The sequence below is a fragment of the Eretmochelys imbricata genome, chromosome 4 (genome assembly GCF_965152235.1).
Source record: "Eretmochelys imbricata isolate rEreImb1 chromosome 4, rEreImb1.hap1, whole genome shotgun sequence".
Taxonomy (NCBI): domain Eukaryota; kingdom Metazoa; phylum Chordata; order Testudines; family Cheloniidae; genus Eretmochelys; species Eretmochelys imbricata.
Window position 1 is genome coordinate 60,488,013 of NC_135575.1, and position 14,244 is coordinate 60,502,256.

The 14,244-nt window shown below is 38.8% G+C and overlaps 1 protein-coding gene across 1 annotated transcript in view; it reads left to right on the forward strand.

The window, feature by feature from the left end:
• DCLK2 (doublecortin like kinase 2) overlaps positions 1-14,244 on the forward strand; it is a 139,591-nt gene that overhangs the window by 55,710 nt on the left and 69,637 nt on the right. The window contains exons 3-4 of the mRNA XM_077815364.1: positions 10,439-10,541; positions 13,522-13,626. Coding sequence (XP_077671490.1) covers positions 10,439-10,541; positions 13,522-13,626 — 208 coding nt within the window. The remainder of the gene's footprint in view (positions 1-10,438; positions 10,542-13,521; positions 13,627-14,244) is intronic.

Consider the following 14,244-nt stretch of genomic DNA (forward strand, 5'->3'; position numbering starts at 1 on the left):
TCTCGACAATATCCTCTCTCTCTCTGAGGTGAAAATTCTAACCTAATTGTGAGAGCTAGTCTGTTAATTTTGTTGCTTTAGAAGTATCCAGAGGAGCTGAAAGAAGCTAGCAAGTCCTTCCTATTGTCCTTGAGTGTTCTTTACTTAATGCGCATGTGTTTCTACTGACTTCACTGGAACTACTCACATACTTAAAGTTTACCTGCTTAAATGCTTTGCTGGATTGGGACCATAAAACAGTGATGTTGCAAAATTTTTTTGATTGTTCCTTTCTACTGCTGCTGGATGAAATAACCCCATTAATCCTAGGCTGTTATGAAGGATTTTGAAAACGAAGCAAATTGATACAATATTGCCTTTTTTTAACACTGTTGTCCAAAAATCTAAGTGTTTGAAGAAACAGACATAAAGGACGCTTGGGGTCAAATTCTTCTCTCAGGCTAGAGTAACTCCACAGATTTTAGTGGAGGTACTCTGGATTTACAATGGTGAGCACAGAATTTGGCCCCTGACCTCTATAGATCGGGCTACAGATTTTGTCCACCCCTGGAACAGAACATTGATACTTTCATGTGTGCTTCCCATTTTCTTCCTGAAAACTGATCTCGTTTCTGTGACTACAGTCTATCACCATATTATACTTTTATATGCAAAATTTGTAATTTGCACTCCAACATCACTGATTGAAAGGACATTGAACCTAATTTTAACATTTAAAAAAAAAACCCAGAAAAATGAAGTATTTTTGCTTAATAACCTTAAAAAGATAACCCTGACTGCAAGGTCAGAAAGTTCATCACTGACTTTCCCAGATAGCATGTATTATTTATTTCATCCATCTACAATCAACAGGGATGGCCTTTAATGCAGGGGTGGGCAAACTAAGGCCCGGGTGTCGCATCCAACCAGTCACTTGAAGCTGGTGACCAGAAAATCTCACTCTGGTTTTTGTACTGCATACATCTGTTTTGCTCACATTTCCCCAAATCCTCAGTCTGACCCTCTTTAATGTAGTGATCATGGTAGTTGAAGTTGGTTACTTTTGGGAGAGACAGAGTGTTGCAGTCCTACCCAAAAATTCTATGGCTGATTGTGTGTGTAGTCAAATGTCTGTTCTCTGTAGCATCAAGAAACTAGTTACTCAAGATGAGTTTGCAGGTAACTGCATAGATATTCCTCCTCTTTCCCTTTTTTTGCAGGCTTCCAGACTTGTCTGCCTGTTACACACTTTCTTTTTTACCTTCTAGTAAATCTTGGTGCAGTGGTTTTATTTAAACATTATAGAACACTTTAACCCTGTATGGTCTACAGAATCTACTAAATGAATGAATTGTTAATGAAAAAGAAATGTTAGGAACTTCACAGCAGTCTTCAGATAGGGATAGGGCAAATGTTCAGCCAATTCCTGGTATACCCTGGCTATCAATTTGGCTGGTCTCTCATTACTTATTGAATCAAATTTCTGGATAATATTTATTTAGTAAAAAGAAAAGGAGTACTTGTGGCACCTTCGAGACTAACCAGTTTATTTGAGCATAAGCTTTCATTTGCATTGCATTTCGTTTTCGGATTCATTGCATCCGATGAAGTGAGCTGTAGCTCACGAAAGCTTATGCTCAAATAAATTGGTTAGTCTCTAAGGTGCCACAAGTACTCCTTTTCTTTTTGTGAATACAAACTAACACGGCTGCTACTCTGAAACCATTTATTTAGTAATTGTAGACCTGTTGGTTGCTTTTAAGCTGATATTGAATCTCCTTTGGTCTCAGTTTCAGCTGTTAGTCTGGTGGCTTAGTGTTTAAGAACAATAATTAAATACACAAACATCCCCTTTTCTAGGTCAGGTCGATTTATGAAAGTAGAGGCAACTGAATAAAGCTTTGAGGTGAGCGAAGCTGTTGTGTGTGAGGGAGTCCATTGCTTAGCAGGAAATGGTTGAAATGTTCTTTTCACCTCATTTTTAATGTTAGAGGCTGCCCAGAGGAAATTTTCCTTTTTGAAGGACAGGTCTGTCCCATTGGTGGTAGTTCTGTAATAGAGAACAGGAGGTTGACCTATTTCTGTAGGAGTGCTTATCTTGCATTTTGCTTTTTGAGGCATCAGGAAAACCCTTGAACTGTAAACCTGACAGCTACAGTCATGAATTTTAATGTAACTGTCGGCATTGTGGTGGGCAGGAGATGGCAATCGATAGTTTAAATGAAGAAAAAACCCCAAAAAACTAAGGATGATGATTACAGAGATAACGTATTCAGATAAATAGACAAAATTATTGTTTCTCTCAAAAATGAAGGGCGATGTAAGGGAAACGGTAATGAACAATGCAGTGGTGTAACTGCAATGCATCTTGTTCAGAATGGAGTGGAATTGCCCAGCAGGATTGTAGACACCCATCATATTGGTGGGAGGGGGAGGATGGTCTAAATCAACACGCTGACCCCAAGAGGTTATTGACATTTCTTTGCAGCAGTGCACGGAGAATGAACACTGCTTCACTGTGAGTGTTTCTGCTTCAACTGGTTGTCATTACTAGTCAGTTTAAAAGACACGCACAATTCCAGTTATTACTGGGTGTGCTGTACACCCAGGCTTCCTTTCTTTTGTCCCCTATGTCATATGCTTCCTCTTTCCAGTATTTATACCATATCCTGTTTTTTTGAAGCTGGCAGTGTTGAAACTTGTTAGTATTGTTAAAACCTGTGCAAACAGAATTTTGCTATATCCTTTCTAGCTTTGATGTTTCAATTCAATTTGCAACTGTAGTAGAGGTTTTGTTTTCTTTTCCATAGACGCTTTCTTCACAGTGAAGAGGAACTGCTATCCAGTGCTTGTCTCTAAACAGTGCAGTCCTGTTGCCCTTTATTTGAAGTGGGCCAGCCATGCTAAATTGAACCAAACTGTGTTTACAGATCTGCGAGACTGCACTTTGGAAGAAGTGTGGCTCCAGAGCTGAAACAGACATAGTTTATCCGCTGATTCCCCAGCTGCAGGATGTTTATATGGTCCTTCAAGTTGCTTTAGAATGCATTCACTGGATTAAAACAATTGATCTGGGTCAATTCACTCTCGGGAGTGATCACTTTAGATAAGCTATTACCAGCAGGAGAGTGGTGTGGGGGGAGGTATTTTTTCATGCTTTGTGTGTATAAAAAGATCTTCTACACTTTCCACAGTATGCATCCGATGAGGTGAGCTGTAGCTCACGAAAGCTTATGCTCAAATAAATTGGTTAGTCTCTAAGGTGCCACAAGTACTCCTTTTCTTTTCACACTGCAGCATGTGTTATGTATATGTATTAAATGACTTGAGAGGCAGTAGGGTCAGTCTGAGAGCTAGAGCAGGCAGCGGATATGCAGGAGACCTGCATTCTTTTTCTGACTCTGCCACTGCCTAACTGATGTTTTTGGCCCAGTTCCTTGACTTTGTGCTTTTGTTTCTCCATCTCTAAAATGATTAGAAGAACTTTAGAATGGTGGATAAGTTACATAAGTTATGAGAATGCAAATTAATACTACCATTAATAGTGTTTCCAATTTCTATTTATCCTGCATAGCATATATTACTGCTGCTAAAAGGGAGTTTTCTGTATAGTGTTATCTATTTCACGTCCTGAGAATTTTCAGAATTTCTAGCTCATACTGTAATTAGTTCTCTCAGGGATCTGTTCAGCAAACAGGTCAGTTTTTGGTTAGTTGGCTTATGGAGCGTCTTACAGGCTTGTTTGGTTTAGCTATAGTTGAAGCCAGTTATATTTTAAGAAAGTTAAGTCTCTGGGTGCTGCTATTGGATCATGCTTTCCTCTAGACTGAAGATGACCATAATCATACCTTTCTTGTGGTCATCTGAAAGGTGTCCCCCACTTTGAAGTGATGAAATACTGATTTATTTTGAGCCTGCTCAGGGTAGGGATGTAAATCTTGGTTTAAAAAGTTAACCAGTTAAACAATTAAAATTATATTGCTTAACTGTTTAACCACTAACCAAGGTAGCTCCAGCAGGGGTGGAAGTTGCTCCGACTGGCCACTGGGGTCTGCTCCAGGCTGCCAGCCTGCCTGATGCGGCCGAGGTTGGGGTCCCTCCGGCCCTCACGGGGCTGCTGGGTTAATAATTAAGGTTAACCAGTTACATCCCTAGCTCAGGGACACCTGTGATAACACAAGTGAAAAGGCTCTCTGAAAGAAATGATAGTCTGCATTTTTTTTATTTAAAAAAAAAAAAAGTGTTGACTTTTACTCTAACAGGATTTCCAGCACTGGATATTTTTGCTTCTTCACACCACCATATTGACCTATTATGAGCCACAGGCTAAAAAGTCCAGTCTATAGCACACAGCCTCTAATCCACTCTGCTTTGTGGGAATGCACATTTTGAATAGAGGCAGTACAGTAGCACAGGTCTGGTGCCATTGTCAGAGAGGCACCACTAGACAGTTGTTTCCTCCTGGCATATTCTCCTCAGGGAAGATGGCAGACATGCACGGGCAGTGTCTAGGCTAGGCAAATTGATTACATTTAAGCACGTAGACAGGGTTTTAAAATGTACTAGTTAAAATGTGACCATGACCCAACAGCTAATGTTTTAAAAGAAGTTAAATGCTGTCTAAACTAGCATTTAAAACATGTTATCTAACACATTTTAAACATTTATTTTCCTAAGCCTAAGCACGACCTGTGAGGTAGACCATCCTTGAAACCTTTAAAGTGTATTTTTAAGTCCTTGTGGTGCACACCTCAATATTATGGGTTATGATAATTGGCTCCTGTGCAGTTTTACGCATGACCAAGAAAATACTTTATAAAAACTTGCTTCTGTAGACACAAAAAGAGAGCCATCTGCTATTGTCACAACCATGCAGCAGCTGGAGAAACTTTCTAAGAAGACTTTCTACAAGGTTTTTATATAAGACTTTATATAATGGAAATGTATATTCGGAATACTCATATAGAGCCCTTGCGTGTTGAGCTAGAAAACAGCTAGCCAAGACTTTCAAAAGTGACTAGTGATTTGAAAACTCCAATTTTTGGCTGCCAATTTGAGACATCTTAAAAGGGGGCCTGATTTTCAGACAGTGTTGATTATTCTTTTAGGTGTCTCAAGTTAGGCACCCAAAATGACTAATTACTTTTGAAAGAGCTATTCCTTGGACAATATAACAGGGTTAATGAAAGAATTATTACTTAACCCATGGGAGTTTTCACAGTTTGCCAGCACATCATGCATTGCTACGAGTTGCTTATGTGCAGCTCTGTTGATGCCATCTTCATTGCATTGAATGACTGCACACTGTCTGACCTTCTGTTGTTAATAAATTTTTTTTAATTGAACACTGGTTTTCACTGACGCCCAGGTTTGCATAACAGGCATTTGCTCCCACAGCCAGACTGTTATCCAAGTAACAGGTGTGCATTTAACAAATGAAATGAGCTAATCTAATCATAGTATTTTTCCAGAGCCAAAACCACTTTCACAGACCACATTTTGATGCTTAAATAATGTGAATAGCTGACATGCTTTTCATATTGGACTACCCACCAACACATTTCATTCAAAGGATTTTCTGCATAGTAAATGCATGAGTTTTACATGCTGAGGAAACTGGGGAAAATAACTTTTAAGAAAATCTCTAGGTTGATGAATCTCTTTCAAAACTGCAAATGGTTGAGATATAATTAAAAAAATTAAAATGTATATTTGACTTTTGGACCTGGCAGCATTCAAACTAAACACAAACCATTTATTTGACTTACCTTTCCCTCAATAGCTCTTCTTAGTCAAGATCACCTACTTAAACTCCTTTGTATTAGAAAAGTCAAAAATTTCTTCTACAGGTCATGGGTTTATTTTAGTATTGTTTTTTGGGAGCAGTTTGGATATTATGGTGACAAGGGCCATAAAAATAACTAGGTAGACAGAAAAGAAATTAACTCAACTTTCCAGGAAAACGGGATCATTCCAGAATTTTTATTTTTAAATATTTAGCCTTTAACTCACTATTTGATTGTTTGGACTGGACAAGTGATAAGACTTTCAATTCTTGCTAAATAAATAGTTGGTCTTCTCACTCTTTTTAAATTTTGTAAACAAGGTAGGGTTAGACCAGCCCCTTTGATTGGGGGTGGGGTTGAGGGGAGGAGTCATTATTCCAGATGTGTCTCAGCCATATGCTAATACAGTGGTTCTCAAACTGTGGGTTGGGACCCCCAAAGTGGGTCATGGCCCTATTTTAATGGTGTTGCCCGGGCTGGCTTAGAGTTGCAGGGGCCAGGAGACCAAGAGTTTCAATCCTGGGCAGCAGGGCTAGGTTATAGGCCCCCTGCCTGGGGCTGAAGCCCTTGGGCTTTGGCATTGCCCCCTGTTTGGGATGCTGGGGCTCAGGCTTCAGTCCCTGCTTCTGGGGTCATGTAGTAATTTTTGTTGTCAGAAGGGGGTCACGGTGCAATGAAGTTTGAGAACCGCTGTGCTAATAGATAATTGAAGGTTGTTACTTTGAATCTCTCACTGTTGGATTATAATATTCACCTGTGTAGCAGAATGAATATCTACTATACTTGTGTTTATGTATCCATATTCGTAATTGTGACTTGATTGTGCACCTACCAGTGAATAAAAATAAACAGTGTACATTGAAACAAAATTGCTGTAGTGCTTCAGTCCCTTCTGTGACCTACGGTTGGAGGCACCATAGAAGAGGCAGGCATGCTGTGCCTGTGTAGGCCAGGCATCTGCTTCAGACTCTGGCTCAAGATGCATAGCTCCCTGACCAAATACACGGAGCTGAAGTCTCTCTACCTGATTCCTGCATGACCCTGCCACCAGCATGGTAGCTGATTTATGGTGCCATGCATCCTGCCACAGTTGCTGTTAATTCCTAATCCGTTCAGAGATGAGGGAATTAATACTGTTTAACCAGCATTAACCATGACAGCATTTTAAGCCCTCCTTCCCAGATAAGAAAATGGATCCCCCAACCTCTGATTTGTGCACAGAAAGGATCTTTTCATGTAGATCTTCCACTGTAAACAAGGAAGGAGAGTGTCTTGTCTGTGTGGCACTAACCCCCTCCCCCCCACATTTCCCATAATCCCACAGAAGTCCGTCCACAGGGTGCAGGATCCAGATTTGGGGAATCTGGCCCCTGGGGTGGGGGCAGGAAGATATGTGGTGTTCCTCTAGCCACCAATGATAATTTTTAATGAAAAGTTAATGCAGCCTGAACTGCAATACCAGGAAGGAACTCAAAATAGGGGAGGAGGAATAGGGCCTCTGTGTGCGTGGCGTGGTATCTGTAGCAAATTCCTATAAGATGTGAGGTTTAGGGTGTAAACTTCTGTTCAGTTGTGGGGAAGGGGCAACTTTTCCCCCCAGGCCAGAACTGAAAACTCTGAAGGGTTTTCTTGCAACTGCCGTTTCACCCAGAGACCCTTCCATATTTTTCCATGGAGGAATGATTCCCCCCAATGCGAAGGATTTATGTTAAAGATGGTGGTCTCTTAAAAACTTATTTTGTATCAAAAGTCTGGGCAAAGAAGCAACTTCTACCTTTTGGCATAGGTATTTATTTAAAAAGATAAGAAAGAAGAGGAAAATCAGTACCATCTTAAAAAAACTTTCTGAAATTTTCAGTCATTGTGATTCCAGGTATCATTGCCTTTTCATTTAAACTAAAAGCATCAGTATTAAGTACCGGTCAAATAGTCTCCAGTCAACGACACTAGATTAGATTGTTATCATGGTGATAAAGGAAAGATAAATAGGTTGTGTCATTTGGTGGAGGGAGTGTTGTACAACTGAGCTTTGTAATAGAATCAAACGTTCTCGACAGCATGTTTTAGTGTACTGAGAATCTCTTACTGTAAGAGCAACATGCTGTTATCACTGTTTTAGCTGCCATGACAACTGCACAGTTTGTGAATGCCTTGTTTGAATGATCTTGCAGGCAGCTGACTCATTGATATTCTGAGTGTCTTTCTACTGCAGGCACTAGAAACCCTCCCTGTACATCAGCCAATATTTACTATTATCACAGTGGCCAATATATGCAAACTTTATTGTTGGGCAGCTGGACCAGAAGGAAAAAATCCATTCCTTAGTAACAGTAGTTTTTGAGTTCTTTATTAGCAGTACAAAATTATTTTGGTCTTGCTAAATGGTTACAGCTTTCCTACCTGATGCAGGGTTTGTAATGTTAAAGAGAGACTTATTCTTCAGAGCTCTTCCCACTTTTCCTTTCTGTGTTTGCAAATGAACATTGCTTGGAATTTCGCTCTGTGTTTGTTTGTTTTTTAAAAGAGAGCTTGTTTTTTGTCAAGCCATCCTCTCCTGATCTTTGATTGTGTAATGAAGTCCTAATATTTTTATTCATAATACCATAGCCCTTTCCCTGCTAATGGATTGTGTTGCAATTAATGCAAGGACTTTGTCTTGACTTCGGGATCAGAGTGAAGCAAAGCTGTGAGGGGCATGGGGAGAAACTTCTTAAACAGTGTTGCTTTAATAACAGCATAAGGAATACAGAAAAATACTAGCCATGTAAACTTCATTTCGTATGAATGTTTGTTCTTAAATATATTTCAAAGGCTTTCCTCCCTGCCTCCCCCCTGTAATACTTAAGGTTGCTCAGGATAGACCTAACTCAACTCCCATTTAAGTCAGTGATTCCATTGATTTCTGTGGGAGCAAAGACAGACCAATGCTGAACATATCTGAAAATCCCTATATTTTTACTTGGTTACTAGATCTGATTTATTTACCTCTGACATTAGGATTCAGGATGTGAGTAAAAGGACAGGATTTAAAATGCACCGTAGCAACTTCTAAAGTCCCAGTGACACACATCTATATAATGATTATAAGATTATCTAAAGAGAATACTCTCACATGGAGTTGCTCCCCACTACAGATAATAGTTTAGATCCTTCCCCTGTTGAAATCAACAGGAACTTTATTTTGATTCTGATAGAAACAGAATTAGACCTAAGGCACCTGAATCTGCAGAAGAGCCTGTTGTCCTGTACCTACTTTGTCCACATGTATTTCTTGCACTCAAAGTCCTTTTTCTTTCCCTCTACTTCTCAGGATCTGAAAGGAGCACTGCCTGGATACATATTGCCATTTTCAATGCAATGGGCCATAGCTGAAGATTTGGCAATATTTACTTTACAGGCACATATACTATTAGTTTTTATTTGTACGCTGTACCTCTATTATTGTACTCTACCGAATGTTTTGGAATACAGTTTATTTTGTACAACACCTTCCACACAAAGAACGGTTTTTGTTTTTGTATGGTATTTTTCATACTAAATTGCATTGTTTAACAAATAGCTATTTATCTGAAATCTGAGCAAGGAATAAAGTGTTTAGTATGAATACTGCTAAGAAATGTTAACTCCCTCAATATCTGTCTATAACACTTAGTTCTTCTAGTGCTTTTCATCCATAGAGATCACACTGCTGATATTTGAATTTTTTTAAAGTTTTTTTTTTTTTTAGTACAAAGCATCACTCAGTCTAACTTGTATTTATGATTTGCATATTATTGTACTAGTGAATAGATTTTAGTAAAAAGGAAACAATTTTTAATTTGTTATAACTATTTGGTAAAAACATACTTTAATAATCTTTTATATTATTAAAATGTTCCTTTGAAAACAAGCAGAAATGTAGGGGTACTTTGCTTATAATGGGAGTAATATGAGTAATTTCGGAAGAAGGATTTTCCCATAAAGAATTAATTTGGAAATTTTAATATAAATGTCAACTTTGACACTTCAGTAATGTCTTAGAGTCATTTCTGTCAAAGCCATAAATATTTACACCCAATTATAAATGATGATATGTATGCTAGTGTCAGTGAAGACTACTTATTTAAAAATTGTGTAGTATTTTACATTTTTGACATTGAAGTTTTATGGCTTGTTTACTTTAAGGATGACTTTACAGCAGCAGTTCTCAACCTTTCCAGACTACTGAACCCCTTTCAGGAGTTGGATTTGTCTTGTGTACACCCAAATTTCAGCTTACTTAAAAACTACTTGCTTACAAAATCAGACATAAAAATACAAAAGTGTCAAAGCACACTATTACTGAAAAATTGCTTACTTTCTCATTTCGTCTGTATGAAATTTTAGTTTGTACTGACTTTTTATGTAGCCTATTGTAAAACTAGGCAAATATCTGGATGAGTTGATGTACCTCCTGAAAGACCTCTGTGTACCCCCAAGGGGACACATACCCCTGGTTGAAAACCATTGCTCTACAGTACTTAAAAACTGGTAAGCGTCTGTCATTGTGAAAAAAACATATGATACCCAGTGTTGTAGGGAGTCACAGAACTGTGAAAAGAAAGCACAAATCTGTTGGGTTTCTAGCTATTGTCTAGCTATTGATTTCATCTTGGAAATATTTTGCACACATTCTTACTTATTTTGGCTTTTAGGTTACCTGCTTGCAGGACTTTTTTGAAGATGATGATGTTTTCATTGCATGCGGACCTGAGAAATATCGTTATGCTCAAGATGACTTTGTACTGGATCATAGTGGTAAGACACTAATTTAAACTATTGAAATGTTCAATTCTCCCTGAACTCCACCCTTTTTTCCCCTTCCTGATCCCCTTCCTGTGTTTTTTGGAGAAACTTATTGAAATAATTTTTCCAACCAAACATGTTTCTTTAATAAAATAATTTTCCAAACAATAGTTTAGCTCCAGTCCATTTCTCAGTGTGTTTTGTAAATCTGGTTTATTTTTCATGGGCAATGGACCTTGTACTTAAAAGAATATAGTGAACGGCAGTGAACTTTGAAAAGGGTGCTTTTAATCTGCTCCAAGGGCCTGATCACTGAAGTCAATAACAATATTTCCACTGACTTTGATGGGTTCTAACTTGGTCCCCATTATCTTGTTTTGAGTTTTTTCAAAAATCACATATGTAGCTGCTGTTTGCAGACCTACAAGAATCATCCCATTCATTCCAAACGTCTATTAAAGACATGCTGCTTAGTCAGTTTATATGAACAGAACTGATTTATTATTTTGTTGTAAACTCATAAAGAAGAATGAGCTTGTGCACGCATGCTTTCTTTACCTCAGTAGATATTTATATCATGGCTCTGTATTAGCTGCTAAAAGTTGTTTTCCAATAAAGAGAGAAACTCTATAAATTCAAAGGGAGTTTTAGATTTCTGTAAAGATTATTCAATTTGGAATCTCAAGTAATGTGAAATTATTTATGATGAAATTTGAGACAGATTTACAATATTTATTGCACAGTTTCTCTCACCAGCACATCTCATTATGCATCTTTAATATTAGAAATATTCCAAGGAAATGCGGTGATCAGAATCTAGGAGAGTACTGTAGCCAGATCCAGTGTTAGGTTGACAAAGTTTAGTTTCTAATTATTTATTCTCCTTATTGTGAGTGATCTGCCTCCTTGGTTTGTCCAGTGTATTGACACTGGTTCAGCTACTGAACCAAATTATCCTCCCTTGAATGAAAATACATGTGAAGAGAGGATGCTTGGCATTGGTCTCCTTATGAAATGCCCACAGATCATTCAGGCTGTGGGGGTAAGGGGGAGGGGGGAACTTTTTTCCTCTCTCTCAATTTTTTTTCTATAAACACCTGAATTATTTTTGACAAAAATGAAAATTTTATTGTTGTAAGGAAAAATTGCAACCAACTCTGATGGCCTTTCCCATCAGGTCTGCTCTCAGGCCTATGTAAGACTGACAGGCCTGCACTGGTAATGCAAAAAGCCTGAATACAGTGTTGAGATCTAAAAGTGGTTTCCTCACCCCCCAACTATTAGTCTTATTTTAGTTATCTCATTTTCATCGAACGCATTAATTCTATTTCTCCTTGATTTCCGTTGGTCCCTCTCCCCTGAATCCATTAGGACTTGTCTGGGCTTGGATTTGGAAAGTATTTAGCCTAGGGTAGACAAGGCAGCATGCCTTTAATGTGGATTGAACAGGTTGAGCTTGAAGCTTTAACCTCACACAGGCCTGAGAGGAGAGCTGACGTGTTAGCTAATATCTTCCAAATCATAGTCTAGACAAGGCCATAGTTTACCTTCCAGCCCCAGTCCATCAGTTCTCCCTCTTCCCAGTACCTCACACCCAGGCTATCTGGGTTGGGCTCTTCACTTAGAAGCTGCAGTAGCTCTGGGGGTTTCAGTGGAAGAGAAGGGTAGCTCAAGGTCAGCAATAGAACTTAATTGTCTGGCTGGGTGGAGGAGCAGTCACTAATCCTATCCACCCTTGGTAGCTGGTCAAATGCTGAAGACTCAGCAGGGGAGGCAGGAGTCTGAGAATAGACCCAAAAGCTGGACGTTAGGTGGTCTGGTGTGAGAACTAAATGGCTGTGTCTCCCTCGAAGCAAGTGGTGGAAAGAGTATAGGGATCCTAGTCTAAGCCCTGCCACCCTTGCCTGGAGCATGTAAAGGGAAGCAGCTGAAGCCATGGAGAGGCCATGTGAATTAGGTGGGAGGGGACAATCTTAATTGGTTTGGAGAGAAGTAGTAATGTATCAGGGGACAGAATAGCCTGAGGATGGTAAAATGGGGGCACAGAGAAATGAAGAGAGAAGGAAGGTTTGAATTGATTTGGTAATATGGGAGGAGGGTTGTTTGGCATAAGCAGGGTTAAATTTGTTTTGTGGGGATTTGAATCATTTTGTATTTGATTTTTATAAATTGAACCAGTGGCATGTGTGAATTCATTTGTTGGTGGGTTGGATTGAATTGATGGCATTGGTGGGAAATGGGGAGGAAAACTAGTCTAATTGGGAGAGATGATGAAAGTTTAGTAATGGGTGTTAACTGCAAGAATGAAAAACTTCCCAAGATGGCAATGTGTGTGACTATTGGTTGCTTTCGTCTTTGGCTTCCCTTTTATTAATAGATGTATGTGAGGTGGGTGAGAGAAGATAACTTTATTGGCTCTGCCCTTTGATGCCCGCAGGCATTTCTCATTTCCTCTGAAAATTGGTAGGAATGGCACTGCACTTCTGGCAAAAATAACCCAACTGCCTTAGAGTTAGGCTAAAATGAAATTGGCTTGAAGAGGCAGAAGGTGCAGGTTTCCATCCAGTTAACAAGATTTCCAGTGTGTCAGCATGTGCTCCAGCATGTCTGATGCTGCATTATATATAACTGTCATTACAAACTACAGAGGTTGGTGAGGCGTCAGAAGAACCTCCGTACCACTTCATCCATTTCACTGTCTCATATATGTCTAGATACAAATTTGAATTGTACTATGAATCCAACTTCAAGGCACAGAGAAGTACTGCATTCAGAATATTTCAGTATTTGGCCAGCTCAAAACAGAATTTATATAGTATGTGGGTTAAAGTTTTTTGGATTCTTCTATAAATTAGTTTTATTTAATTTGGCAGAAATGTTGGAAAATGTCAGAGTTTGTTTCCTGAGCAATAAACAGCTGCCGTAGGTGGTCTGATTTAGAATTGAATCTGTACACTTTAATATTTTCCAAACTCAATCTGTTTCCTTCCAGAATGTCGTGTTATGAAGTCATCTTATTCCCGTTCACCTGGTACACCAAGGCAATCTGGATCCAAAAGCCCAGGACCCTCACGTCGAAGCAAGTCACCTGCTTCAGGTACAATTATAAGGAAATAGCTGAATAGTCAGAGCATATGAAACTTGTAATTTGTTGAATGGACTGAAAAGATTGCCATCTTTTTATGAAGTGCAAATGTCATGTATTTCATGAATTAGAACCTAAAATGCCAAGTTATGCCACACAGATTTTATATGCCAATTGATGGCATGAAATGCATTTATTCTGAACCCTGCAAAGAAAAGAGATTCTTTTTCATTACAAGCCAAAAAGGTTTGCATTTGTGAATGTTTACAGTGGTTTGTGCTAATTGTACATTTTAAGGATAAACTTCAGCATGGGGTTGGATTTGCTGAAGACTCCTGTTTACTGAAATGGGATCGTCTGGTTAAATCCTCATTCATTACACTAAAAATAAACCTTTCTGTGGTTCGAATTTAGGGTTTCCCCCTTTCATATGTTGAACACTGTCAAAATATAGCAGTTTGCTTCTTTGAACTGTTGTATATTGCCCTGTGAAATTACATAAACATGTTTTCTTCTCATACTTCCTGTCATTTTATAGTAATGTCCAAATTGTCTCTTCACCTGCTGCTAGTCTGACTGAATTGCACATTTCCAAGCATTGGGTCATTTTACTTGAAAATGAGAAAAATG